This window comes from Furipterus horrens, unplaced genomic scaffold, assembly GCF_987537825.1.
Source record: "Furipterus horrens unplaced genomic scaffold, mFurHor1.1.pri manual_scaffold_12, whole genome shotgun sequence".
Classification (NCBI taxonomy): domain Eukaryota; kingdom Metazoa; phylum Chordata; class Mammalia; order Chiroptera; family Furipteridae; genus Furipterus; species Furipterus horrens.
In genome coordinates, this window is record NW_028327182.1 from 73,292,848 (window position 1) to 73,319,080 (window position 26,233).

At 42.1% G+C, this 26,233-nt stretch overlaps 1 protein-coding gene across 2 annotated transcripts in view; it reads right to left on the reverse strand.

Moving 5' to 3' along the window:
* The window catches only part of PSD3 (pleckstrin and Sec7 domain containing 3), a 458,929-nt gene that overhangs the window by 387,493 nt on the left and 45,203 nt on the right, over positions 1 to 26,233 (reverse strand). Inside the window, exon 1 of one of the 2 annotated variants that reach the window (XM_090258696.1) lies at positions 2,283 to 2,375. The exons of the other annotated variant lie outside the window; for it this stretch is intronic. Coding sequence (XP_090114822.1) covers positions 2,283 to 2,303 — 21 coding nt within the window. The 5' untranslated portion in view covers positions 2,304 to 2,375. Of the gene's footprint in view, positions 1 to 2,282; positions 2,376 to 26,233 lie in introns of those variants that run through there. 2 annotated transcript variants of the gene reach the window in all.

Below are 26,233 nucleotides of genomic sequence, written 5' to 3' on the forward strand. Positions count from 1 at the left end.
ATTTTCCATCAGGGCTAGCAAACAAATCTATCAAGGTTTTATAAAGCAAATAGAGCCATTTATGGAAGGTATTTCTAAATTTTCCTTTTTTCAATGAGCTGATTTTGTCTTATTTCATTTTTATTTACAAATCCCCAAGATTTACTAGCCTATAGGGATTTCCAAGGTACCCTATGTTTCTAATTGCTAGTATTTAAACAAAATTGAGCCTCTTGAGTACACTGTGCATCGTAAAGTAAGTATTATTCTTTGGCCACAAATGAAGTGAACAGTGCCAACAAAACTTTTCTTAACGCCAACACACATTCAGATTTACAAACCAACCTATTTATGCCTGCATTAAAAAACAAACAAACAAAAAAACCACTTAACTGTGGAATTTCACCTTAAAATAAGGTTATTTTAGCTTTGCAGCTTTAATCACTCTCCCACATTCAATGGCCAGGAAAAGACCACTGATCTGTTCAGAAAGATAAAAACAGAAACATTCAGAATGTGAAGTGAAGAGTATGTCACTGAGTAAGTAATGCATGTACATGTTTAGGCATGAAACCATAAAATGCCAGAGCTAGAAGGCTCTGAGAGAGCATCAACCCAATGCCCTCATTCTGTAAAGAACATTTTCGCTACAGAGGTGAAATGATTTGCCCAGCATAGTGGCAAAAACTCACCTAGTCAGTGACAAAACCTATAAAGCCGAGTGTCCTACCTACAAGTGCAAGAGCTTTCCATGGTACCACTCCCCTCCTTTAGGCAAAAAAAACATGTATCAGTGAAATATCTAACACACAAGACAAAAGCATACAGGGTGGGGCAAAAGTAGGTTTACAGTTATGAGTATGTGAAAGTTTATTCTTGCATTATCATATATTAATTATTGTATTATTTTTCAGAAGAACAACTGTAAACCTACTTTTGCCCCACCCTGTATATCTGTAACATGATTCATGGATGGATATGAGAAAGTTGTTGAAGGACATGCATCAAGCCACTAAAAATTGGTTGAAAAGGTGTAAATTTATTTTGCATTGTTTTGCTTGGTTCTGTCAGGTAGGTTGCATTTGTAAGTGCCAAAGAGGAATTTACTGACTTTTAAAAAGACTATCTCTTGATTTGTAAAACACTCTTAAGAAAAAATGAGAAAGTATTTCTTGGAAGAGGAATTTCCTTTCCTTCAGCAGGGAACATCCACCCCTCACTCCCCAAACGCCAGCCAAACCCTCCCCTTCAAGGTCCAGCTCAGCTGCCAGCTCCTCTCAGAGGGCTCCCAAGCTCCTAGGCCAGAATCTCTCCTTCTCTGGGTTCCTCCATCATAACCCTTGCACAAGTGTCTCCTACTAGAAAGCAAGCTCCTTGACAGCAGAAGTCCTGTCTGGCTACTGGGCTTTGCAAAGTCCCTGGCATATACTGCGTTCAGTCCCAGTTTGGGAACTGCAGCATTTGTTCCCAGAATCCCACTTATAGAGTCATTTTCCAGAGCTCCCGCCTCCCCACACCAACACCTGGACCTACTCAAGAGTTATTCCGGAGTGGAAATCCTGGATCGCACTGCCGGGCAAACCCGTCCCTGGAAAATGAAATCGTCGTGTCCATGACATCCCCTGCCCACTTACCAAGTGTTTAACGTCCTTCAACACCAGGGGGTATGGTAAAACTAAACAGGGATTATTTAGGTCGCCGACAGCATTCTGCAGCCACGTTCTCTAAATGTTAATCTGTTGTTTTTTTTTTTTAAATCTAAGAACAACATGTATCTGAACGTACAGCTGAAAACAGCAGATAACACTAAATGCATGTGAAACAGAATGAAATGTCTTTAAAAGCTACTGGGACTATCACTGCAAGTTTGTGGGTTTTTTTGTTTTGTTTTTGCTTTTTCTTTCTTTCTGACAGAGAAACGTGATAGTCCCTAAATACAAGAGCTGACCTGGCAGAGCAAAATCGGCACATCGGGTCCTCTTTAATACTATCCTGCTTTTGATCATCAAGCAAGAATGAGTACTCAGGCTTTTCGTCCAAGTCTCAGATTTTCAAAGCGGAGGGGTGAATTAAAACCCCTAAACCTTAACACCACAAAGTTGACCCTTCTGGGCTCCTAACAAACACAAAGAAAGAGCAAAAGGAAAATCGCTACTAGTTCCTGATGTTAAGGCACAAACACGAGTGGCTCAGAGAACCTGGAGAACTGAAGAGCGACAAAGCCAAGCAAACCCTGACCCCGATCGGACTGTGAGCACCGGCGCGACCCCACACGCCCTCGCCCCGCGGGTCCCGAGCCTCACCGCGGCACTTCTTCCTTCCATCTTCCATCGCCCGCGCCGAGCCCGCCGCCACACCGGGAGCCTCAGGGCGGGCGGCCGGCGCAGCGCGCTCCGGGTTGGACTCCCGGGACTGCCGAGGGGCGGCGGGGGCGGCGGAGGCGGCGGCGGGAGCGGCGGCGGAGGCGCGCACCCTAGCGGAGACTGCCCGCGCGTCCCCAGCGGTGTCAAAGCGGAGGCGGTGGCAGGCGTGGGCGGGACGGCGCCCGGGGGCGGGGTGGCTGGGGGCGGTGCTCCGGCGGGTCTGGGGAACAGGGGGGCACAGAGGAGGATAGGGGAAGGAGGAGGGCTATAAGGGAGAGAGACTGATTGGGGGAAATGGGGTGAGAGAGTTAGAGAGGACGGAGGAGATGATGCCTGGGGATCGGGGCAGGAAGGCGGAGTGAGGTAGGAAAGCGGAGGGGCGGAGAGGATAAGGATTAGGATAGGGGAGGAGGGGGAGGTGCCCCGAGGGGGAGGGAGAGAAGGTGAGACGGTGGAGGGGGCGGTGCCCGAGGGTAAGGGGACTGAGGGGAGTGGGAGGGGGAAGGAAGAGGTTGGAGCGGGGTGGAGAGGGCGGAGCCCCAGGAGGTGGGGGCAGGGTCCCGCGGCGGAGGGGGTCAGGGGTCAGCGTGCAGGGAAGGGCCGGAGGGGCAGCGTCGGCAGAAGGGCCCCTCGGTCGCCTCCGGGCGCCGCGAGCTCACCCTCCGCCCGGCAGAAACCTGCCTGTTGCTTCGTCTCGTACCCCAACAGTTTTCCCACCCCCGAGAAAAGTGAGAGGCATTTTGGATGGTGTTTCCTCTGAGGAAGGACCCTGGGAGGGAAGCCGCGAGCTGGGCGCTGTCCCGCTGGGAGCCGGGAGGAGCGCCCAGGCGTCCCTTCGGGGTCTGGGGCAGCGAGGCGGGGTAACCCTCCTGGGTCCGTGTTGTACTTTGCCTCTGAAAGAGCTCCAAGGGCGACCCATAAAAGATCTATTTCCCCCAGGGCGGGACTGGCCTGGGTCCTGCAATCTTGTCTCGAGACTATCCTACACCGAATATGCGTACCGGGACATAATTCACTTCAAAACTGCATTTTTAATATAAAGTGCCAGAAACCCGTGCCTTCTTCTCTCTTCCCCTTAACAGTGTGCGGCAGAGGCAGGGTCTGGAAGGGCGCCCTCCCTTGGCAAAGGGATCGGGAGACCTAAAAACCATCCTCTGTAAGGTCTACTAGAATGGAAGAGCGGTTCACCTTCAGGTTCAACGTTTGCCAGATCTAAGCACCTGGAGGTCGAGCCCCACGTAGCCGGTTGCATGGGGCTTGCGGTAGGTTTGTGTTTCAGCTTCAACGCCACGAAGACTAGTCTTCTTGTGACCAGTAGAAGATGGCCAAGTAAAGAGAAGTGATTTGAGTGGAGATGGAGGGTCAAGTTCCTTGATGGCTCAGGAACCGGCCCACCAGGACAGGATGCAACCGGGCACACGAGTCCCTGGCTTTTGTTTGCTTTGACTGCCCTATTTACATATCTGTCAGTGGGCCAGTGGCACCCGCCAGAGGAACCAAAATGAGGGTGTGGATGCACTTACACATATCCGTTCCTGCTTCTGAAAAGTATTGCAGTCCATGCATCCCTACTAGCACAGCAGTTTGGTCAGATGTGTAGGTTTTAAAGCACCCCAGTTACTTGAGTGTATTTCTCCTTTATGGATCCTACCTTCACCCTTACAGAAATACCCCCAGAAGACAATCCCTGTGTTCCTATTCTCAATATACTTCAGCTTCTTTGAACCTTGGAGGGCTCATGATTTTGTTGGTAAGGAAGCAGAGGTAAGAATGTGTAGGAAATGTAGTTGCTACCTGGGGCCTGACCACTGGCCTGGTGGCCTTTAACTGGAAAAGTAACCAACATTTCATAAAGGAAGGAAGGTAAAGGATTTTAAGCTGAATCTAAAACTATACCAACTATTCCCACACATAACTATTTATACAGGAGGCAGGGTGGACCTAGATTTACATGAGTTTACTAGTTAAGGGAACTGGGAAGAGATACTTGTAATCTGAGCCTCTCTTTCCTTAATAAAATGTGGATAATGATACCTTGCAGAATTATTAGCGTAACAAATTATGTAGAGCTCCTGACCCATAGTAAAGTTTCAACAAAAGGGCACTTTAAACATTAAGCAAGCAACAGAATATATTTCCCATTTTCATCACAAAGAATTTTCTTTCTCCATGAATCCAAAACGCTTCAGGGTCTTACTTACAAAAGTGATTGCATCTATTAAATAATCATTCATTTTTCGCACCTTAAATAATCAAAGGTATAAATACTGGGAATTCTGGTTAGCATAAATTAACCAGAGTTACTTCTGAGTTGATAAAACACAAAGCAAAGCAAATAAAGGTTGACATTTCATTTTGCCAGCACTATTTTGTGTGTAAATATTTTGTTAGATGTTTTAAAATATGAAAATAGAGGAAGAATCATCACTTCTGCTATTCCAGCCCCAAGACATGCCAGGCACCTGGCTCAAATAATCACAATTGTGCTCAAATTCAGTGTCAGAATACACAAGCATCTACCTTGGTAAAAGGAAGGAGGAGGCACACAGGCCAGCTGAGCAGCAGCCTCTCCAAGAGGCGTGGGTTGGTCGATACCTATTCATATAGTACCTCCCCTCGCCACCCACTCTGCCCATGAACCTAGTATATGTGGTGTGGAAAGAGAAAGTATGAAGTAGGCAAGTTGTTAGATACTGGAGGTCAAAACAAGAAATGAAAATGAAGTTAAAATTCTCTCATGTATCAGTCATGCATACAGTTAATCCTTACTATTTCTGAAGGCCAGTTTAAAATACCAAATCGTGGAAATTTTTATTTTTTTGTACAAAACTGAATATTTATGCTGGGAAAATAATTTTCAAATACAAATTCACAAATTTATAAAAGCTGACAAATTCCAACTCCAGAAAAACCACACATTTGTATTAGCTGCCTTCGTAATATTTTTATTAACTTCCTAAAATACCTATATAATACTTCCCCCCATGTATTTTGACTGCATACTCTTGATCATTCCTTTGAAAAATGTTTATTCAACAGTTCTATTGAGATGTAATTTACATACCACACAACTCACCCTCTTGAAGGGAACAATTCAAGGGTTTTTGAGCAATTATCACCACAGTCAGTCTTAGAAAATTTTTATCACCCCCAAAAAGAAACCCTATACTCTTAGCAGTTACTCCTCTTTTCCCTCCAACCCTCTCAGTCCCTGGCAACCACTAGTGTACTTTCTGTCTTTAGGGATTTGTCTATTCTGCACATTTCATATAAATGGAATCATACAATATGTGGTCTTTTTGTGCCTGGTTTCTTTTATTTACCATAATGTTTTCAATGCTCATTTATGTGCAGAATGTGACAAAAATTTATTTCTTTTCATTGCTAAATAATATTCTACGATATGGATAGGCTACATTTTATTGATCTGTTCATTAGCTGATGGACATTTGGGTTCTTTCCACTTTGGCTTTTATGAATAACACTGCTATAAACATTCATGTACCAGTTTTTGCATGGGTGTTATATTTCCATTTCTCTTGGGTATATACTTATAGTAGCATTTGTGGATCATAAGTAACTCTAGTTAACTTCACTGCCAAACTGTGTTCCACAGTGGCTGCATCATTTTATATTCCCATCAACAATAGGTTTCAATTTCTCCACATGCCAACCAATACTTCTTATTGTCTATATTTTTTATTATAGCCATCTTAGTGGGTGTGAAATGGTAGAATGATTCCGTAATATAATTTTCTGTGGGTACAACAGAAACAGAGTCCAGTCTTTTCTCTAGCATGGTTAATCAAAGGTTATTTTTTTAATTATTATTGACATTTTAAAAGAGTTCCTGCTTCACATTCATTATTGAAAATAACAGGTACAATTTCAGTATGTTATTAAATTTGGGAAGACTTCTTAAGTTTCTTGCATATGTGAACTGTAGGATTTCGAGACATTTCAAGGTTTTCTATGCAATGGTTAATATTCAATGCTCAAAATTGAAACTCAGTAACTTATTTTTATTAATATTGTGAGTTTTGTCCCTTCATAGATGTCAGTTATTTCATGTCAAAAGAACAAAGAGAAAATATTTTTTCTTTTTGTTCTATGGTTCATGCTTCAGTATTTAAATTCTCAGACAATCCAAGAGTCTTAGAATAGGCATTTAAAAATTGTTTTATTTGAAATACACAAAGAACTCTAAACTTCACAGTATTTTCAATTAAAAGGGCTCTTATGCATGCTTCAGTGCAAAAATAGGATGCTTTATAAATCATATACCAACTGCATACAAACAATATACTAGAGGACATTAAGTCTTATAGTTGTATTTCTTGCTTCTAGCACTGTACCTGGTCTATAGCAGGGGCTCAATAAATAATTTTTGGATAGAAAATTGCCATTATTTAAGGTAGAAATATTCAACTTAAATATACAACAAATTTTCAGCTCATATATACAACAATCTAAAATCAGGTTGTACTTGAACTTCAGTTGTCCAAGGTGAATCTAAGAGGACATGTCTAAGACAAAATTCACCATGGCATCTGACTCTGCTGAATACTGAGTGAATGCTAGATGAATAAGAGGATTGGGAGATAAAAGCAAAGAGAAAAATGTGATTAATGTGCTTGAGTGACTGAAAAGAGCAGAGAAGTGGGGAAAGACAGAGGAGGAAGTAGATACTGCCTGCCTTGAAGCAAGTGCACAGGAAATGTTAGATCAAAGGGTGATCTGAGGCATTCAGTGGACTCAAGCTCACCTTTTCCCCATGACCCAAATAAGTTAGGCTAAGTCTGATAAGAATGATAAGAAGAATATATGCAAATAATAAAGGTTTCAGCTTATTTTTTATTATTTTTCTTATTTTTCATTCATTCATGTGACAAATATTTTTTGAACATTTACTATGTGCTTGGTATAGTTTACTGACTGCATCAGTAAACAAAACATCCCAGTCCTCATGGAGCTTAGAGTCTAATGAACTCAGGGAGACAGAAAATAAGCAAGATAACTTAACATGTATGTCGTCGTCGTCGTCGGCAGCCGTCCGTCTCGAGAGACGATGGTGTAGCTTCTTAAGAGTCTATCTGCACTGCCGAGAATGGCTGTGCAGTTCGACTCGGGAGTGACATGGTATCTGTCTCCTCTCGTGTTGAATCGACATCTTGCGATGACGCTGGAGTGTCCTCTCCAGTGAAGCTGAAGCTGAAGCTACAGAGCCTGGGCAGGGTGATATGGAGGGTCTGCTGTTGCCCATGCAGCAGACCCCCCCTCTCTTCGCAGCTGAAGGGTCCAAGGGAAAGACGAAGTCAATACAGCTTGGCTTCAGGTGCGCCGCAGGAGTTGCGGTGTTGACTACAACGTCAAACCGCCTTAGGGACTCCGGCTCCGGATTTTCTGTTGGGGTTTACTCCCTTAGCCTTTCCCCTGAAGAGGTATGTCGCTAGGCAGCGGAGGTTTTTTGGAGTCAGTGTTTTCCTTCTCTGATGTGCCCTGACTGGAAGATCGAACCAGCGACACTTAGCTCGCAGGCCGACGCTCAATCCACTGAGCTAAACCAGCCAGTAACATGTATGATGTTTTATGGTAGTAAGTTTTTTAGAGAATGATAAAAAGATAGGATAAGGAATAATGAATGCAGGGTGTGTGGGAGTAGATGGTTGCAAAGGGTTTTCAGAGAAGGCTGCATGAGAGGGTGAAAACTGAGTAAAGACCTAAAGGAGGTGAAGGAGGTAATTCATACAGATCTGTGAGGAACTGGAAGTGGAAAGGCCCCCAGGGTTTGCCTGGTGGGATCTGGCCAAGCAAAGAAGTCAGTGTGCCTAGGACTGAGTAAGTGTGAGGAATGGAAGTAGGAGGTGTGATGTGTGGGATCTGATAGGTCATTATAAGAATCTGGGCCTTTAACTGACTTTGGGAGATTTTGAGCAGAGGAGTTATACAATCTGATTTATGTTTTACCAGGCTCACCCTGTAAGATGTATCAGAAGCAGGGAAGTGAATTCAAGCAGGAGATGATGGTGGTGTAGGCCACGCTGTATGTAGCAAAGGAAGAGGTAAGAAATGTTCAGATTCTGGTACTATTTTAAAGGTTGAGCTGAGAGGCTTTTGCTGATGGATGGAAGGTGTAAGAGAAAGAGAGTCACGAATGACAGCAGGGCTTTGGAGTGAAATATTAGAAAGATGGAGCTACATTAACTGATCTGGGGAAAGCAATGGAGGGAGCAGGATTGGGCTGGGAAATGAGGACGTGTTCAGTTACAGGTGCATTTTACATATCCAGCTGAAGTGTTGAGTGAACTGTTGGGTATATGAAATCAGAATTCAGGGAAGAGGCTGGTACTGGAGCTATAAATTTAGGAGTCAGAGTAGAGATGGTATTTATACCAATAGAGCGAAATGAGGTGACCAAGGGAGTGATGGTAAAGCGAAAAGATTCGAGTCCAGCACACTCCAACGCAACACTGAGAAGTTAGGGAAATGAGTAAGAAGCAGCAGAAGAGACTAAAATGGAACAGCCAGTAGAGTAGGAGGAAAACAAATGGATGTTCTTTAATGGAATATTTTCAGGTTGTTCTTACATGAAACTTTTTCCTCTCTAAAGTTTTCAAAAAGTGGTTTCTCTGTACTGCCTCTCCCTATATCCTCCAATCATCACTTCTCTTTTCATCCACATATTCTGTTATTTTCAAGAAGAATGGAAGAGAGTGTGGTATGCCTGTAACTAACAATTTTTCATTTTGTCTCAACCTGTTTTTATGCCTGACCTAGTTATTAATATTTGTTCACTAATTATTTGCAGAAGTAATTACTTCTAGAATTAACTAAAAAGATACCTAATTAATGTTTCCAGAATGATACAAATTAAGTCTTTATTAATTAATTTGCTTATTTTTTGTCACCAAAGAAAGTAACTACCAAGCATAGCATCTTCAATTTTAACAAGAAAAATCTAATGAAATCAACATACATATTAAAATCAAGATGTTGAATAAATTCCATTCCTGGTGTAACCAAAACTGTCTTCATGATCACTATGTTCAGTGGAGAAATTTTTCCCTGACATTAAATGACAATTTGACAGGCCCAGAAGCTATTCAGCTCACTCAGCGGTCCTGTCAGCAGTGTCAATTCAGTAATTAAATTAGCCAGTCCAAACCTGACCTAGCATTAAAGCTTCTTCCCTGCTTAGCTGGAAGCATGCAGCGGGAGAGAGAGAATGAGTGAAGTCCCCTGCTCTTGTTCCTCAGCCCTGGATATCCCGTAGAACACCTCCTCTTCCTGCTGTCTCTCTCCAGCCCCTCCTATTAGATAGACCCCAGAAGGGAGACCACACTACTGCTCTCTGCACATGGCCCACATCTAGTCCACAAGAAACTCAACATGTCCCTTGCTTCGGACACTCTGGAAGTGCTGGCTAATTCCAACCATACAGCGGGGGGCTCTCCCTGCTTCCCCAGAAACACTGACAACTCTCAGAGTGACTTTCCTGGGAAGGAGAGTCTCCATTAGCTTTCTGGGCAGGAGGGAGGCCACCATCCTCAGAGTTTTCCAGCTATAGGAACAATTTCACATTTCTTTAAGTGGTCACTTTAAAGCTTCTTCGCTAGGCTTGGTGTTGGACAATAACACCTGCCCCTCCCCTTAAGGAGGTGTGAAGCCAGGCAGCAGCTCTCATCACTCTCTCCTCCTGCTCTCCTCATACTCTCACTGCTTTTTATAGCTTTGATCTGACTCTGGGATCCAAGAGTGTGGAACAGGGCCTCAGGACCATTTCCTTAAAAATCTGTGCATGGGATGGAGATCTGTCCCACATTTACTTTGATTTCCTTTGATATCTATTGCATTGACACCTTAATAGGACCTGAGACAGAAAGATCCCCATTCTAACATCCTCTTACATTTCCTAGCTTGAGTCATAGCATTTTGTTTTCTCACTATAAATTCATGTGTGCATGTTACATGTCCATTTAATTATATACATTCTATACTGTACCTCTGCATATAGACTTAATCACCTCCATTGTGGACCTATGTGTTTGGAGGTGATGATTCTGAATGTTTGGTACCCTTGTGGACAGATATCACTGAAAAAAAAATCCTACTTCTATATCTAGCCCAGTCCACCACAGCCGCATTATGAATATGAGACACTTCATATTACCTGTTCTCATACTGGTCCTGTCCAGTTGAATAACTTCTGGTCACATAAAGTCATTTAACTTGAAAGTTAAATGAGTTAAAATAAAATTAAATAAAAACTTCAGTGTCCCAGTCTCACTATCCACATTTCAAACATGGCTAGTGACTACTATATTTCGACAATGCGGATAATGAACATTTTCATCATTGTAGAGTTCTATCGGACAGCATTGCCTCACATGAGGTTTGGCACATGAGAGGTGCTGAAAAAATGACAAATGAAAGTTTGGTCCAAAGATACAATATGATTGCCCTGGTTTATTTTTTTCTGAGAATATAAAGCTCTTTAGTACAGGTCTATGTACTTACAACCATTAAAAACCAAAACCCAAATTTTTACATACATGTAGGTATGTAGATAGCTACAGCTGCTTTTCTATTTCACACTTGAAACCTATCTGCATTCTCTTACTGCACCAGGACATTCTTTACTATCAAAATAATTGCTAAAAAAATTTTAGAAAAAGTCCCTATTTCCCTCAAAAAACAAATCATTTTTTCAGTATTATTCAACAAATGAAAAGGAATTGTTTCAAAAATGGTATTGAAGGGGGATTCCATATAAAAACATTTATTTGCTGAAATAGCATTTCACTTATACTGTTTTTTCCAGAGTAGAAATGACCTATGGAAATTACCGATGACAGGTGTGTTTGAATTGTAAATGTGCCCTGGCTTCTCTCCGAAAGGACATTCTAGCATAGCAACAGCACTGCTCTGCAGTGAATGATGATGGGAGACAATGAAGAGGGTCCCAGGGGCCACCCGAATGTTGACCAGGAGTCAGGAGATAGGTTCAGGTCTCACTGTTTAACCTTGAAATGGAACTTGCTTGTTCTTAGGCCTCCATTTCCTTTTCTTTGAGTGGGAATAACTGGCCTTCCCACTTGCAGAATTCCAGTATTCTGTGATTTAAAGAACGTTCCATTAAAAGCAGCCTATATTTTCACAGTCCTCATTGTTTTTCTGGCAAGTCTTTAGGGACAATGGCAACTCCCAGAAGCTGAATCTCTCAATGTTCTGAACTGGGACCGCAAGAAACCCAGACTAGACAGCACACTCAAGAGAACAAAGACCACACCTTATTTATTTATTTATATACTTTTATCTCTAGCACTGAGTGTATTGCCCAACACAGAGGAGATACTGAACAAATGTTTGCTGAATGCATGAATGCATGAATGAATGAATGAATTCTTATTTTGGGAGGGAATAACATGTTGTTTAAGAATTCCTTTTATTTCAGTGGCTCTACAAAGAGAAATGTTGGTAAACATTGTCAACTAAGGAGGTAAGAGGACTTGAATAGAACTCTCATCACAATACACATGTATTATGAACACTTACACTTGAAAATACCTGAAAATTTGTTTATGGAAGAAGAGAAATCTCTCTGTTCTCTCCTCATTTCCCATTATACTCTCATTTCGAACGTAACTACTGAATTACCTGTAGAAGATGACAAGTTCCTAGGGCTGAATTCTGACAGAGTGACTCCTTTTGAGTTACTTACCTTCTAAGTCCTGTGAACACAGGCATTTTGGTCTATTGATTCATAACTCCACTTAAAGGACCCTGGAGAAAAGGGTTTCTTTTTCCTTCTAAATCAGTTTTATTAAGATATAATTTACATACTCCAAATTTCACCCTGGCTGGTTTGGCTCAGTGGATTGAGCGTCGGCCTGCGAGCTAAGTGTCGCTGGTTCGATCTTCCAGTCAGGGCACATCAGAGAAGGAAAACTCTGACTCCAAAAAACCTCCGCTGCCTTGCGGCATACCTCTTCAGGGGAAAGGCTAAGGGAGTAAACCCTGACAGAAAATCCGGAGCCGGAGTCCCTAAGGCGGTTTGACGTTGTAGTCAACACCGGCAACTCCTGCGGCGCACCTGAAACCAAGCTGTATTGACTCCGTCTTTCCCTTGGACCCTTCAGCTGCGAAGAGAGGGGGGGTCTGCTGCATGGGCAACAGCAGACCCTCCATATCACCCTGCCCAGGCTCTGTAGCTTCAGCTTCACTGGAGAGGACACTCCAGCGTCATCGCAAGATGTCGATCCAACACGGGAGGAGACAGATACCGTGTCACTCCCGAGCCGGACTGCACAGCCGTTCTCGGCGGTGCAGAGACTCTTGGGAAGCTACACCATCGTCTCTCGAGACAGACGGCTGCCGATACGATACGATACTCTAAAATTCACCAAATTTGTGTTGTAATATTGTGATTTATAATAAGAAATATATTTTTGGTCTTTGTCCCCATTTCTGCTACAGAGCTCTTAAAACCTAGAAATTTCATAGAAGATCAGAGCATAAAATTGTCTTTTGCTATGTTAATGAGGTGACTTTGGGACAGCACCTCAGGATGGGGGCTAGTTGCCAGGAGAACCAACAGCTTGTTTAAAGGGTTGGAACTTTCAGTCTCGTCCCCAGAACCCCCAGGAAGGGGAGAGGGGCCGGAGGCCAATGATTTCATCAGTTGTTCCTGAGTGATGACACCTCCATAAAACCCCAAAGGACAGGGATCAGAGACCTTCTGGGCTAGAAACAAGTGAAGATTTAGGGAGACTGGCACTGTCAAAGAGGGCATGGAAGCTTCTTGCCCTTCTCTACACCTTGTCCTTTGCAACTCTTCCATCTGGCTGCCCCTGAGTTAATCCTGTTATAATAAACCAAAAATCTAGTAAGTAAAATGTTTATTTGAGTTCTGTGAGCTGCTCTTGCAAATTAATTGAACCAAAGGAGGGGGTTGTGGAAGCACCCAAATTATAGCCTGTCTAGGTGGCAACCTGGACTTCTGATTTTGGAAGTGGGTGGATTGGGGATGGGGCAGTCTTGCCCTTAATCCCTTAAGGACTGAGCCCTTAACCTGTGGAATCTGATGCTACCTCCAGGTAGATGGTGTCAGAATTGATTTGAATTATAGGACAACTAGCTGGTGTCAAATGCTTTTTCTGCATCTGCTGAGATATTTATGTGATTTTTCTTTCTTATGCTATAATTTTGGTGAATTAGATTGATGATTTTTCAATGCTAAATCAATCTTATGTTCCAGAGATAAAACTCATTTGATCATGATATATTATTGTATTAGTCTGCTAAAGCGGCCATGACAAAATACTACAGACTTTGTGGCTTAAAGAACAGAAATTTATTTTCTCAAGTTCTGGAGGCTAGAAGTCCACCTAGGCTTCTTACTAACAGGCTATAATTTGGGTGTTTCCACAACCCCCTCCTTAGTTCAAGTAATTTGCAAGAGCAGCTCACAGGACTCAGTGGGTTTGGTTTCTACTGAGACCTCTCTTCCTGACTTGCAATCACTTTCTTCCTGTGACCTCACATGGTCTTTCCTCATTGTGAGCACACTCCCAGTGTCTCTTCCTCTCTTATAAGGACACCCACCAGTCCTATTGGAATAGGGCCCCACCCTTATGACCTCATTTAACCTTAATTACCTCCTTCAAGTCCCTATATCCAAATACAGACACATTAGAGTTTAGAGCTTCATAATAGTTTTTTGGAGGGGACAAAATTCAGTTCATAACATTTGTACCTTTTATATGTTGCTGGATTCATTTTGCTAATTGTTTTCGCTATTATTGCATCTACATTTATGAAGGATATTGGTCTGTAGTTTTCTTTCTTTTAATGTATCTTTCTGCTTTGAGTATCAGAAAAAATGCTGACCTCATAAAATGAGTTGGGAAGTGTTTTCTTCTCTCCTACTTTCTAAGAGAGTTTGTGTAGAATCAGTATTTCTTTCTTTCTTACGTGTTTGGTATAATTTACCTGTGATGCCATCTGGACTTGGAGTTTTCTTGTGAGAACATTTTAAATTACAAATTCAATTTAGTTAAATAACATTATTTAATAAAAACATTAATATATATGTAATTATTCAGGTTATCTATTTCTCCTTGGGTGAGCTTCTAAAGAACTTGTTCATTTCATCTGTGTTGTCAAAATTGTTGGGATAAAGTTTTTCATATTATTTTCTTATTATCCTTTTAATGTCTTTATGATCTCTAGTGATATTCTCTTTCATTCTTGATATTGGTCATTTGTGTCTTCTCTATTTTTTTCACATTAGTTTAGCTGGAGGCTTGACAATTTTATCGATCTCAAAGAATCAACTTTTTGTTTCATTGACTGTCTATATTGTTTTTGTTTCCTGTTTTATTGATTTCTGTTCTTATTTTTTCCATCCTTCTTTTTACTTTGGATTTAACTTGCTTTTCTTTTTCTAGCTAAGGTGGCAGCTTAGAAAGAGCTTAAGCTTAAACAAATGGCAAAGGAAATAGGGTAGATTATAAGCAAGTTTAGACTGTAGAAAGGTAGGAGGAGGCACCCAAACAAAAATATGAAGCCACTATCTGACAGAGAATATCTCTAGATTCTGTAAATACTCTCCCAACACACATACACACACTCATGCACACACAATCATGCACATAGTGCAAAATAAAGCACTTTCTCCCTGCTTAACATTTATCCTCTCACCCCCATTTAAACTTATTTCTTTAAAAAAAATTATTTATTGATTTCAGAGAGAGAGATAGAGAGAGAGAGAGAGAGAGAGAGAGAGATTTATTGTTCTACTTACTTATGCATTCATTAGTTGATCCTCATATGTGACCTGACCAGGTACTGAGTCCACAATTTTGTCATATCAAGACAACACTCTAACCAACTGAGCTACCAGAGCTCAACTTAGTTTCTAAGCTTCTACCACTCTTTCATTTCCAAATCACCCCAAAGAGAAGAAACCCAGCATGATAATTGTCATAGCTGCCAGGGACCACCCTAATTTTGGTTATGGAAAGTGTACTTGGATAAGCTGCTTTCTCCTTCAGGTCCCTTTTCTTCAACTCATTTTTAAATATGACTCATTCCTATAGAATCACTATAGCAGAAACAACCCTATATGTTTACCACACCATTCCAATTTCCTTCTAGGCACATTAGGAAGACTACATTTCCTAGACCAATTATATCTAGGTAGGGCCAATTCTAGTTCTGGTCAATGGAATGTCACCAGAAATAGTGTATGCCACTTCAAGACCTGGCACCTAAAATCTCCAAGAGATCTTTCATGTTCTCTTTTCTGTTATTGGAGAATTGCCAGTGCCCAGAGCAAGCAGAACATTCACCAACACACATTCTGTGAAGTGAGAAATAAACTTCTATTGTGTTAAGCTACTGACATTTATGTGTTTTTCTATTAGAGCAAGAACATTACTTCATTGACTAATACCTTTTGCAAACTACAGACAGTTGAGTACCAATGCTAAGCATATTATTTTGAAAGCTGTAAGACAGATCTGTTGTTCAAAAATATGTGAATCATGTATTCTTACTATCATTATCAGTTTAGTCACATGCCACACCACATTTTGGAGGAAAGTCACAGCAGGGAACAGAGTAGTAATATAACAAATTTAAAGTCATTCTTTTATCTACTCTGCTGCATTGACCTTTGTTATTTTGACATAGTGAAGTCAAGAACAATCTGAAAAAGTACCAAACACATATGTAGGTGAGGGTTTTCCCTCCCCCCACCCAACAAATGGATGGAAAAGCTTTCAAATAAGGAGATTTAGGTTAAAGGTTTATAATAACAAGTATATTATCCATAACATGGGTGCTACTTGTGAGGAAAGTGGGTGACATTCTGATGATAGATTTGTTTCTGTCTGTTGAGTAAATAGGGGTGGAAAAATTAAACTAAGAACAAAAGATTCAGCTTTGTAGACAGAAGTCAAAGGGACATTAGAGATCATCTAACTCAATCTCTTTATTTTATAGATGAGAAAACACTTTTGTAGACTCTTGGCACAGGCTGCAAGATAATTGAGTAAAGTTATCATAATATTTTACTTTAAAAGGGTTCTAATTGGACACATCCCATGATCTGCTTTATTTTAGAAAAATGTTCACCTTCCTATAGGGGTCCCTCCTGTCACTCAGCATGACCGGGCAATGGTATGCTCAGGCTACTGAATACCTGGAGTGGAGGGAACCAACAGAGGATGCCAACCTGAAGCCAAAATCGATCTGGTCGTTTTATTCAAATCACTACTTTATTTATGAAATGAGTTACAAATAAAAATTATTTTACCTTTTATAAAAGACAGTATGATTTGTGGAGCAATTTTTATTTTTTTAAAAATCAACAATTAATCCTCATAGACTACCCCCAAACACACACATACACACACACACACACACACACAATTATAAGTGAGATGTGGTTTAGCTATCCCTTTTGTTTATATGTTAATATAATAGTTAGAAACAAAATTAAAAACAAGTTAAGTTAATAATTTAAGCTATATTGAACTGATACTGATTTTTTCAGATAAAAAATATTTCCATGAAACTATTAATAATTTGTAGTTGATGGATATTCAACATTAATGTCAGAGTATAGAACCTACCGCCCCTTTTGTTATGAATATAAGTTGAATATACCCATATTTTGCTAAAGAATGTCAGAAACTGTAACACTAATAAACAGGACTACTTTAGTGCTCTAAAATTTTTCGTTTAGTGAAAATGTCACATAGATGTCACATACACACTCGAAAGAAAACAATAGTGACATATCTTCAAATCTATTTTGTTCCCCCCCCACAAAAGAGGTTTTATGTGATTTTAAAAATTATTTAATAGAGATACACAATCTTCCTGCTTTTGGGTTTGAGATTGTTTTCTCTTTTCCTTTTTTTTCCTTTGTGGCTTACTATGCAAAGTGCCCATACCGGACATACTAGTTTATACCGCCTGTGCTGTTATAGTGCTTCTAGTAAATGATTGATTTTACAATGGCTACCTGCGAAAGGACCTTTTTTTTCTCTTTTACTGCCTGCTTTGTTCTGAAAACTTTAATTTTTATTCTCTCTAAAGAGTAGTATTTCTGTTGCAGATGAAGGATTGCTGTTCATGTAAGGCTTAAAGATAAAAATAAGGACAGATCGTAGATTGTAAACCGCCCTTCTTTCTCCACTTAGTGCTCTTCCTTGACTTCCGTTTCCTTTCTTGCCTTGTACTGTTTACATCAGCCCTTTACCTGCACCTTGGTTACCTCCCTGGGATTCATTTTCTCATTTCCTTTTTCCTCAGCTCCCTCTCAGCCTCCCTCAAGGTTCTTAGTCAGTTCTCCGTTACTCTCAGCCTATCGTAGTGACAGCTACCCTCCCAGGAGTAGCTGTCTCGTGAGCAGTTGGGATGGACCTGACACCATTCCCATAAACTAGCCTGTCAATGAGTGAATTTCAGGAGCTCTGTGCAGATATGGAGCAACTGGGCCAGAACTGTCACCATACAGTGCTATTAAGAGAGAAAGAAAGAAAAATGAGGAAAACGTTTCTTTTTCTCATAAGAAAGAAGTCCACATTATTTAAAATGTAGATTGAATCATTGCTCACTGACAGAGAAGTTAAGTGACAAGGTAAAGATAGACGTAAATATTTGGGGAAATGTAACTAAAGACAGAGAGCATTCAGGTTATGAAGGGAATAATTTGTAATGTTAGAACAAGGTGAGCCACAGTCTTAAGGAAACTAGTTGGAAAAAAATCTACATTTGAAAAGGATCTAAGGGGCCTCAGAAGGAAAACCTGGAGGAGACTGGATAGCTAAAATTAGTGGATATTTTTCCCTGAGTTAAGGTTTGTTCAGGGCAAAAGTCTCAAAGAGAAAAGTTTGCTCCATATAATAATATTTAACCAATAATACTACGTCATAAACATAGGTCCCCCAAATGTCTATATAGACTCATATCTAGACATTGAAATCATCTCTTTCAACCTCACCATCAAAGCAGGAAGCCCTTATACAATATTTTTAATAGGTGACCATCCAATTTCTGCTTCATTACTTCCGGTGACAGAGCAGTGAGTCATTGCCTCACAAAGCAGCCCACTGCATTTTTAACAACCTTTTAAAGGAAAATCCTCCACTAATAGAGAACTAAGAGCCATGCACTATTGACTGCGTACTAGGCATAGGCCTGAGCACTTCCCCAGTGCATTTGTCTGGTAATCCCCACATGATCCCGTGGAAGAGGCTTAGAGCAGGAAGCCTGACATACAGAAGGGAGAGAGTCTGAAGGAACAGAGTCGAAACTCAGGCCCTGTCTATCTGACTCCAGAGAATTCCCATAACCTCTCTGTCATAAGGCCTCAGGCCACACTTGTCCTCCCCAGAGGACAAACCACTCCAATTCTCTTCCACTCCCAAAACCCTTCAGACACTTGAAGACGGTGACTGTGTCATCTCCTTCCCCTTCCCCTACAACTCCTCTCCTCACTGTTCCTTCAATGGAAATTTTTAGAAGCCTCTCTCATTATGATGACCCTTCTCTCAGGTGGGGTACCCAGGGACAAACACAATAAATAGCTAAGATACAAAGAGAATAATAATTACTGATGAAATTTTCATAATTATCAGATTCAGTAAAGGAAAATATTCTATGGGTAACAAACATAAATTTTTTTTAAATATTTGCTATTGCATGTATATATTTATGTATACTTGCAAATCTTTTCATTACTAACATAGTAATTATTATTCTGAATACATTATAGTGTTACATAATCATGATTTAGTGCCCAAACGTAATTATGTTTCAGGAGCTAAGAATGAATTTGATGGATGCAACCATTTCTGTTTATCTCTATTTACTACCATGGCAACCAATTAAAATAGGTTTGTTTAATTAATTAGTTGTTAGTAAAGCAGTATGAAAATGAAAACTGTAATTAATAGCTGCACAGTGTTTAGTATTACTGATAATGTTATTATCATAAATGGTAAAGTGTTTATGGCCAGAAGAGACCAATTCATTTTCCATTATCAGTAATAATTTCATTTTTGAATTAGGAAGAGGATTTTTAAAAACTTTTCTTGCCTTAAAAAAAACAAATTATCTAGTCTTTCTTTTATGCTTCTCTTGGCCAGATCTCTACCAACTTATATACTCAGGTAGAAGAGAAAATTAATGCATATAGTAATGAAGAATATCTTCTGATGGTCAAATACCACCAAGCCTTTTTGTTTCTTAAAGCTGAATAAAGATATGGAGATTGCCAAGAGGGCAGAGCTGTAAGAATTACTACACCGTATACCAGGAACTATTTCCAGAAATGGCACAAGGGATTGCTTGTGAGGAACCTTAACTCTCCCCAAATCATGTTAACCTTCCCTAACTCTCCCAGTGCTTAGGCAGTTGAAGTAAAAACAGCTGCTTGCCAGACCTATGCATCTCCATGACAAGTTCCCCAACCTTTCCCTCCAAACAGATGGGCCCAAGTCTGTCCTAGGCTGAAATTCTGGAGCTGTCACTGCTCCTTTCCTATCTGCCTCAGGCCATGACCTCTCAAGTCTGCAGGAAGATCTTGTAGCTGAGCTTCTACCATGGAATTTAGAAGTGGGAAAACCTCCCAGAGGCTCTCTAATCCAGCTCCTGTGTTCTAACAGGTAAGGGATTTTGTGATGAGGAAACACAAAGCTCAGAGGTAGCTGAACTCAGAGTGTTGGGCTGGGCTGAACTGGGCTGAACTGGGCTGGGTTGGACTCCATCTGTATTGTGTGGTAGGGTTATGTAGCTGGAGTTGGAAGTCTTATCCAGACAGACAGAATACTTTCTCTGTCCTCTCTTAGACCACATCCATGAACCTCTGGCTGGGTTCATTTAAATAGATTAAACAGATGGCATCATTGCCAGTAATTGAATGTCTTCCCTTACATGATGGCAGTGAGTGAATGCTAGGTCCTGGATCCTCTTTAATTTTTAAAAACTTACTGGTTTTAGAGAGAGAGGGAGGGAGAACCATTGAGTTATTGTTCCTTTTCTTTGTGTATTCATTGGTTGATTCTTGTATATGCCCAAACCGGAGATCGAACCTGTTACAGAAACAGGGGAGTCCAAAAATCCCCAGAGTTTGCTGCTGGGGGATGGGGAGAAGTAAGCAGCTTTTCAAATGCTTCCACATGCCTGAGGCTGGTGACTACTGTCTTTCTTATGCAAATGGCTTTAATGCATCCAAAGCCTCAGGCAGATGGGAGGAGTCTTGAACCAGGGGACGGTATGGAAAGCACACAGAGCCTACGTAAGGGTCTGTGAATGGTCAGAACTGTTTGCAACGCCCACTGCGTCAGATGACGCAGTCAGGGATATATAAGGAGCTGCAGACATTTTAGACTCAGACTCTCTCTGGCGCTCGGACTCTCTCTGGCTCTGGCTCGTGCTCTCACTCTGGGACTCTCGCTCTCTGGCTCGCGCTCTCGCTCTGGCGCTCTGACTCGAACTCTCTCAGATGCTCCCTCTGAGACTCTATCAGAGTCTCTCAAGCTCTCGTTCCGGCTCTGGCTCTCACTGGCACTCTGGCTCTGGCTCTGGCGCTCTGACTCGGGCTCTCTTTTTCACGCTCACGCGCTCGGTCTGGGGCTCTCGCTCTCTCGCTCTCTTGTGTGCTCCCTCCACGTGGCTTGGTAAAGAGGCCTTCTCCATGTGACTCGGAGAAGGGGTCTCCAGGCTGCTTTAAGAGGCTCTTGCCATGCGGTTTTGAGGAGAGGAGATCCATGCGATTTGCAGGAAGAAGGCAGTTTGCAAGGAGGCTGAGAATCCAGGCGGTCCTGCATTGAGAGCTGGAGGGCACCACAGCACAGAAAGGACCTCCCCAATCAGATTGAGTGATTGGCAGCTGCTGGTAAAGCTGAACTGTGTTTGGAAAGTAGGGAAGCGGTTTCTCTAACTTTTCTAAAACTAGCCTGGTTTGGAAGTGGGGGAGGCAAGGATATGTGTTTGTGGGTATTTTAAAGAGCATAAGACTTAACAACAGAAATCTGCAAATAACTAAATCTATATAACTGTTAAATAAACAATTCTTTTTCTTTTCACTAAACTCTGGTATTGAGAGTTATAATTTTGGCGGCGGGCAATCGGGCCCCTAACTAAAGAGCCCGTGGGTTTGTTTTCAACTGGAGCAGCCCAGGGGTTCTGTAACAATTTGGCACCCCAGATGGGACGTTAATAATTGCCCATGGCAGGTCGACCCCCTTGAGAGACACCCTCTGAGGACGCCGACCGCCTAAGCACGCCAGTGTGGTGAAAAGAAAATAGAACTGAGAAGGGATTAGAGAAGTAAGATTGTTTGCTAAAACTTATTTCTGAAGTATTTCTGAAATAATGGCATTGTGGATACTAGATTTGTTTGTCCGATTAGGAGAATTCCTGGAAGTAATAGAACTATGGATGCCTGAGTGGTATATATGCTTTCTGGTCTTTGGGGTTTTTCTGGTTTTAGCCATTGTCATGTATGTCTGGGTCAATAAAAGCAGTTCTTGGCAAGCCCCTGAGTGCAGTCCACTGAAGAGAATTTTGGAAAATTGGGATATGTACTGTCGTTATCCTATGACTAAGAAAATGTTAATTTATTATTGTAACACTGTTTGGCCTGAGTACATTCTGGATGGTAAGAAAAGGTGGCCTGTGAATGGTTCTCTGATTAATCAATTAAAGAGGTACTGTCTGCAATCGGGAAATTGGGAAGATGTTTATTATCTAGATGCATCTGTAAAGTTGTATAATGAAGCCTTGGTGAAGGTAGAGGGCCAAATAATGGTGCAGAGGGAAGAAGAGGCCAAAAAGCCTTTTCCTGAAAGTCAAACGCCGGAAGAAAGGGAAAATGAAGAAGTAGCCCTCTTTAACTCTCTAAATCCGGCAGACAAAGGAACTGTTTTGGCGCCAAACTGCGCCCAGGTAAAGGCGCCTCCCATGGCACCACCCCTTCCACAGGTAGGGGCAGCTCCCGAGGCAGCATCCAGGGCTCCTGGGGCGCAGCCCTCTCTGCAGGTGGGCATGGCTTCTGCAGTGCCCACCCATCTGCAGATTCAAGGGACTTCCCTCTCAGCACGCCTTTTGGTTATGGCCTCTGAAGTGACTACAAAGCCAATGACTCCACCTCTTCAGGAGGAGAAATGGGTCTCTCCCTCCAGAGCCCGCATGAAGGTTGTGATTTGGACACTGAGCTTCATAGGTATACTGCCATTTTGGGTAAGCCACGTGAGTGCTCCACCATGGTGGATAAGTCACGTGGGTTTGCCACCATCTTGTGGGTGGTACTTATGGGTGCCACCGTCTTCAAAGATGCTGCATGTAATGCTGCCACCATCTTTGAAGTGGGCAAAATGGTGGGTTAGGTATGCTCTTAAGGTGATGTGCTTTGTTTGCAAAATGGTATATGTCTAAACATTCAAGTCATTGTTGCATGAGAGGTATTTGCAAGGTCTAAGCTTCAGAAAACTGCAGAATATCTACAAATCTAGGGAAATTTTAGCTGCTAAATACTGAGTTTGGGTAGAGTCCTTTACAGTGTGGAAAAGAATTGGAAATGGGTTATGGTTAAATTTGAATGGGTAAATGTGTAAAAAGGTTGTGAAAGTTTTAAACCTGGGAAAAGGGAAACCTCAACTACTTGTGGTCTAATTGTATGGTTACTGTACCTCTGTATTGGCATTAGCCATTGGTGACCTAGGAAAGGTCATCTGGAATTCCCTGGATTGGCATCTAGCCTTTGGGGACCTATGAAAGGTCATTTGGAATTCCCTGTGTTGGTTTGGCATGTAGCCATTGGGGACCTATGAAAGGTCATTTGGAATTCCCTGTGTTGGCATTTAGCCTTGGGACCTATGAAAGGTCATTTGGAATTCCCTGTGTTGGCATTTAGCCTTGGGACCTATGAAAGGTCATTTGGAATTCCCTGTGTTGGGATTGGCATTAGCCATTGGTGACCTAGGAAAGGTCGTCTGGAATTCCCTGGATTGGCATTTAGCCTTTGGGGACCTATGAAAGGTCATTTGGAATTCCCTGTGTTGGTTTGGCATTAGCCATTGGGGACCTATGTAAGGTCTAGAATTCTTGGGGACCTAAGGAAGGTCTGGAATTCTCTGTATTGGTACTGGCCATATAATCTGAAAGGAAAATTAAGGTTTCCCAGAGAAAGTTAAAACTTCACATGTAGGAAAATGAACAAAAGAAAGTATAAGGCATGGAAATGCAATTTTAGGGAATATTAGAAGGACAAGGATTTTCCTTCACACTGTATATTTTTCTCCCTACCTGATCCCTCCAGAATTTGGCTATTTAAAGGAGTAAGTAATTACATTAGGTTTCTTTGCATAAAACTAAAAAGACCAGTTGTTAATAAAGGTATTGTTAACCAAGACTTTTGACTGGAATGACATGCCTGAAGGAGGCATGCTTAGGCTCTGGCTGTTACCAGAAAGCCCTGAGGAACTGGACTTGACTTTTGAAGCTAAGGAAAGCCCAGAAGGAAAAAGGCCTGACACCTTGGTTGGTTGTGCGGTTCACGGCAGTCTTTCCAGGGAAGGAACGAAGGTTGCTTTCCTGAAAGATGGCTGGAAAGAACCTTAAGGCACAATGGAAAACCCAAAGAACTTGGGAAAGCAGGTGTTTGCAGGCAAGGCTGAATGGCAGGTGTGTGGCTCAGCTTCTGTGCCCTGATGGGCAGACTAAAGTCAACATGAAGTTTCCTTGTATAAGTTCCAGCAAAGTAGACTTACGGATCATATGTGATCAATCACTGCTGCTCTTGTTGTTTTTATGCAAATGAACAGGCTAAATTATAAATGGACTTAATGTAGTCCCTTTACTGGCAAGGAGGGTAATCTTAAGGAGAAAAATTGTGACTCAAGGAAAATCACAATGCTCAGTGCAGCTAACTGTCTATAAAGTTTGTTTTTCATTTGAAAGTTAAACCAAGTCTGTGACATTATCAAGGATGCTTAATTTACAGGCAAGAAGAATGTCAGGCGCCTTGCAAGTGGATGTCTTAACAATAAGACAGTCTCTCAAGTTTGAAGACTGGTTTGTCAATTGTGTTGTGCGATTTAACATGCATGTTCTTTCTGTTTTCATAGGGCATAAGCCTATGATCTCTACCTGAGTAATTATCTGTACATATAGGCCTCACTTAAGAAGCCCATCTGCATTGCCACCTCCTGAGACTCAACGGTTTGGCTGAACTAAGTGGCTGAGTTGGTGAAGTATGGGGTGGTCTGTGGGCTTCACTTTAAAACTGGTTTCTTTTCTGTCCTAATGGCTTGGACAGAAAGGGCCCAGAGGTCTGAGAGGGGGGAAATCCAAAATTTATACCCCTCAGCCCAAGCTAAGTGAAGTGGGCAAAAAGGGCTTTGGACAGGTGTGACATGCCCTGCACACCTTCCTCCAAAGAAGCCATTCTTTTTTCTAATGTGGGACATTGAAAAATTAACTCCTGCCTTTTGTATATAGTGGTTGTAGGTTGAATTGTGTTTTTTTTTAACCCTGTTGCCAAATCTGTTGCCCTCAGAATACGACAAGGATGCCAGCTTGTCCAGCAGTGCCAGCCCTTGGAAACTGAGCATGCTGCTACCCAGGAACAGCCAACTGACCTGGACTCTGCAAGATCCTTCCCCATGTGGGAAGGCCACCCTCCCCTACATCCCCACTCTTATTAGGGATTTCTAGACCCTAGGGTAGGTAGGACAACGACCACGTCCAGCAGGAAGCAGTTAGAGGAGCATGAGACCTTCGCCCATTGTCCTTTATAAGATTATAAAGGGTCTAAGTCTGAAAGGGGGGAAACTGTTACAGAAACAGGGGAGTCCAAAAATCCCCAGAGTTTGCTGCTGGGGGATGGGGAGAAGTAAGCAGCTTTTCAAATGCTTCCACATGCCTGAGGCTGGTGACTACTGTCTTTCTTATGCAAATGGCTTTAATGCATCCAAAGCCTCAGGCAGATGGGAGGAGTCTTGAACCAGGGGACGGTATGGAAAGCACACAGAGCCTACGTAAGGGTCTGTGAATGGTCAGAACTGTTTGCAACGCCCACTGCGTCAGATGACGCAGTCAGGGATATATAAGGAGCTGCAGACATTTTAGACTCAGACTCTCTCTGGCGCTCGGACTCTCTCTGGCTCTGGCTCGTGCTCTCACTCTGGGACTCTCGCTCTCTGGCTCGCGCTCTCGCTCTGGCGCTCTGACTCGAACTCTCTCAGATGCTCCCTCTGAGACTCTATCAGAGTCTCTCAAGCTCTCGTTCCGGCTCTGGCTCTCACTGGCACTCTGGCTCTGGCTCTGGCGCTCTGACTCGGGCTCTCTTTTTCACGCTCACGCGCTCGGTCTGGGGCTCTCGCTCTCTCGCTCTCTTGTGTGCTCCCTCCACGTGGCTTGGTAAAGAGGCCTTCTCCATGTGACTCGGAGAAGGGGTCTCCAGGCTGCTTTAAGAGGCTCTTGCCATGCGGTTTTGAGGAGAGGAGATCCATGCGATTTGCAGGAAGAAGGCAGTTTGCAAGGAGGCTGAGAATCCAGGCGGTCCTGCATTGAGAGCTGGAGGGCACCACAGCACAGAAAGGACCTCCCCAATCAGATTGAGTGATTGGCAGCTGCTGGTAAAGCTGAACTGTGTTTGGAAAGTAGGGAAGCGGTTTCTCTAACTTTTCTAAAACTAGCCTGGTTTGGAAGTGGGGGAGGCAAGGATATGTGTTTGTGGGTATTTTAAAGAGCATAAGACTTAACAACAGAAATCTGCAAATAACTAAATCTATATAACTGTTAAATAAACAATTCTTTTTCTTTTCACTAAACTCTGGTATTGAGAGTTATAATTTTGGCGGCGGGCAATC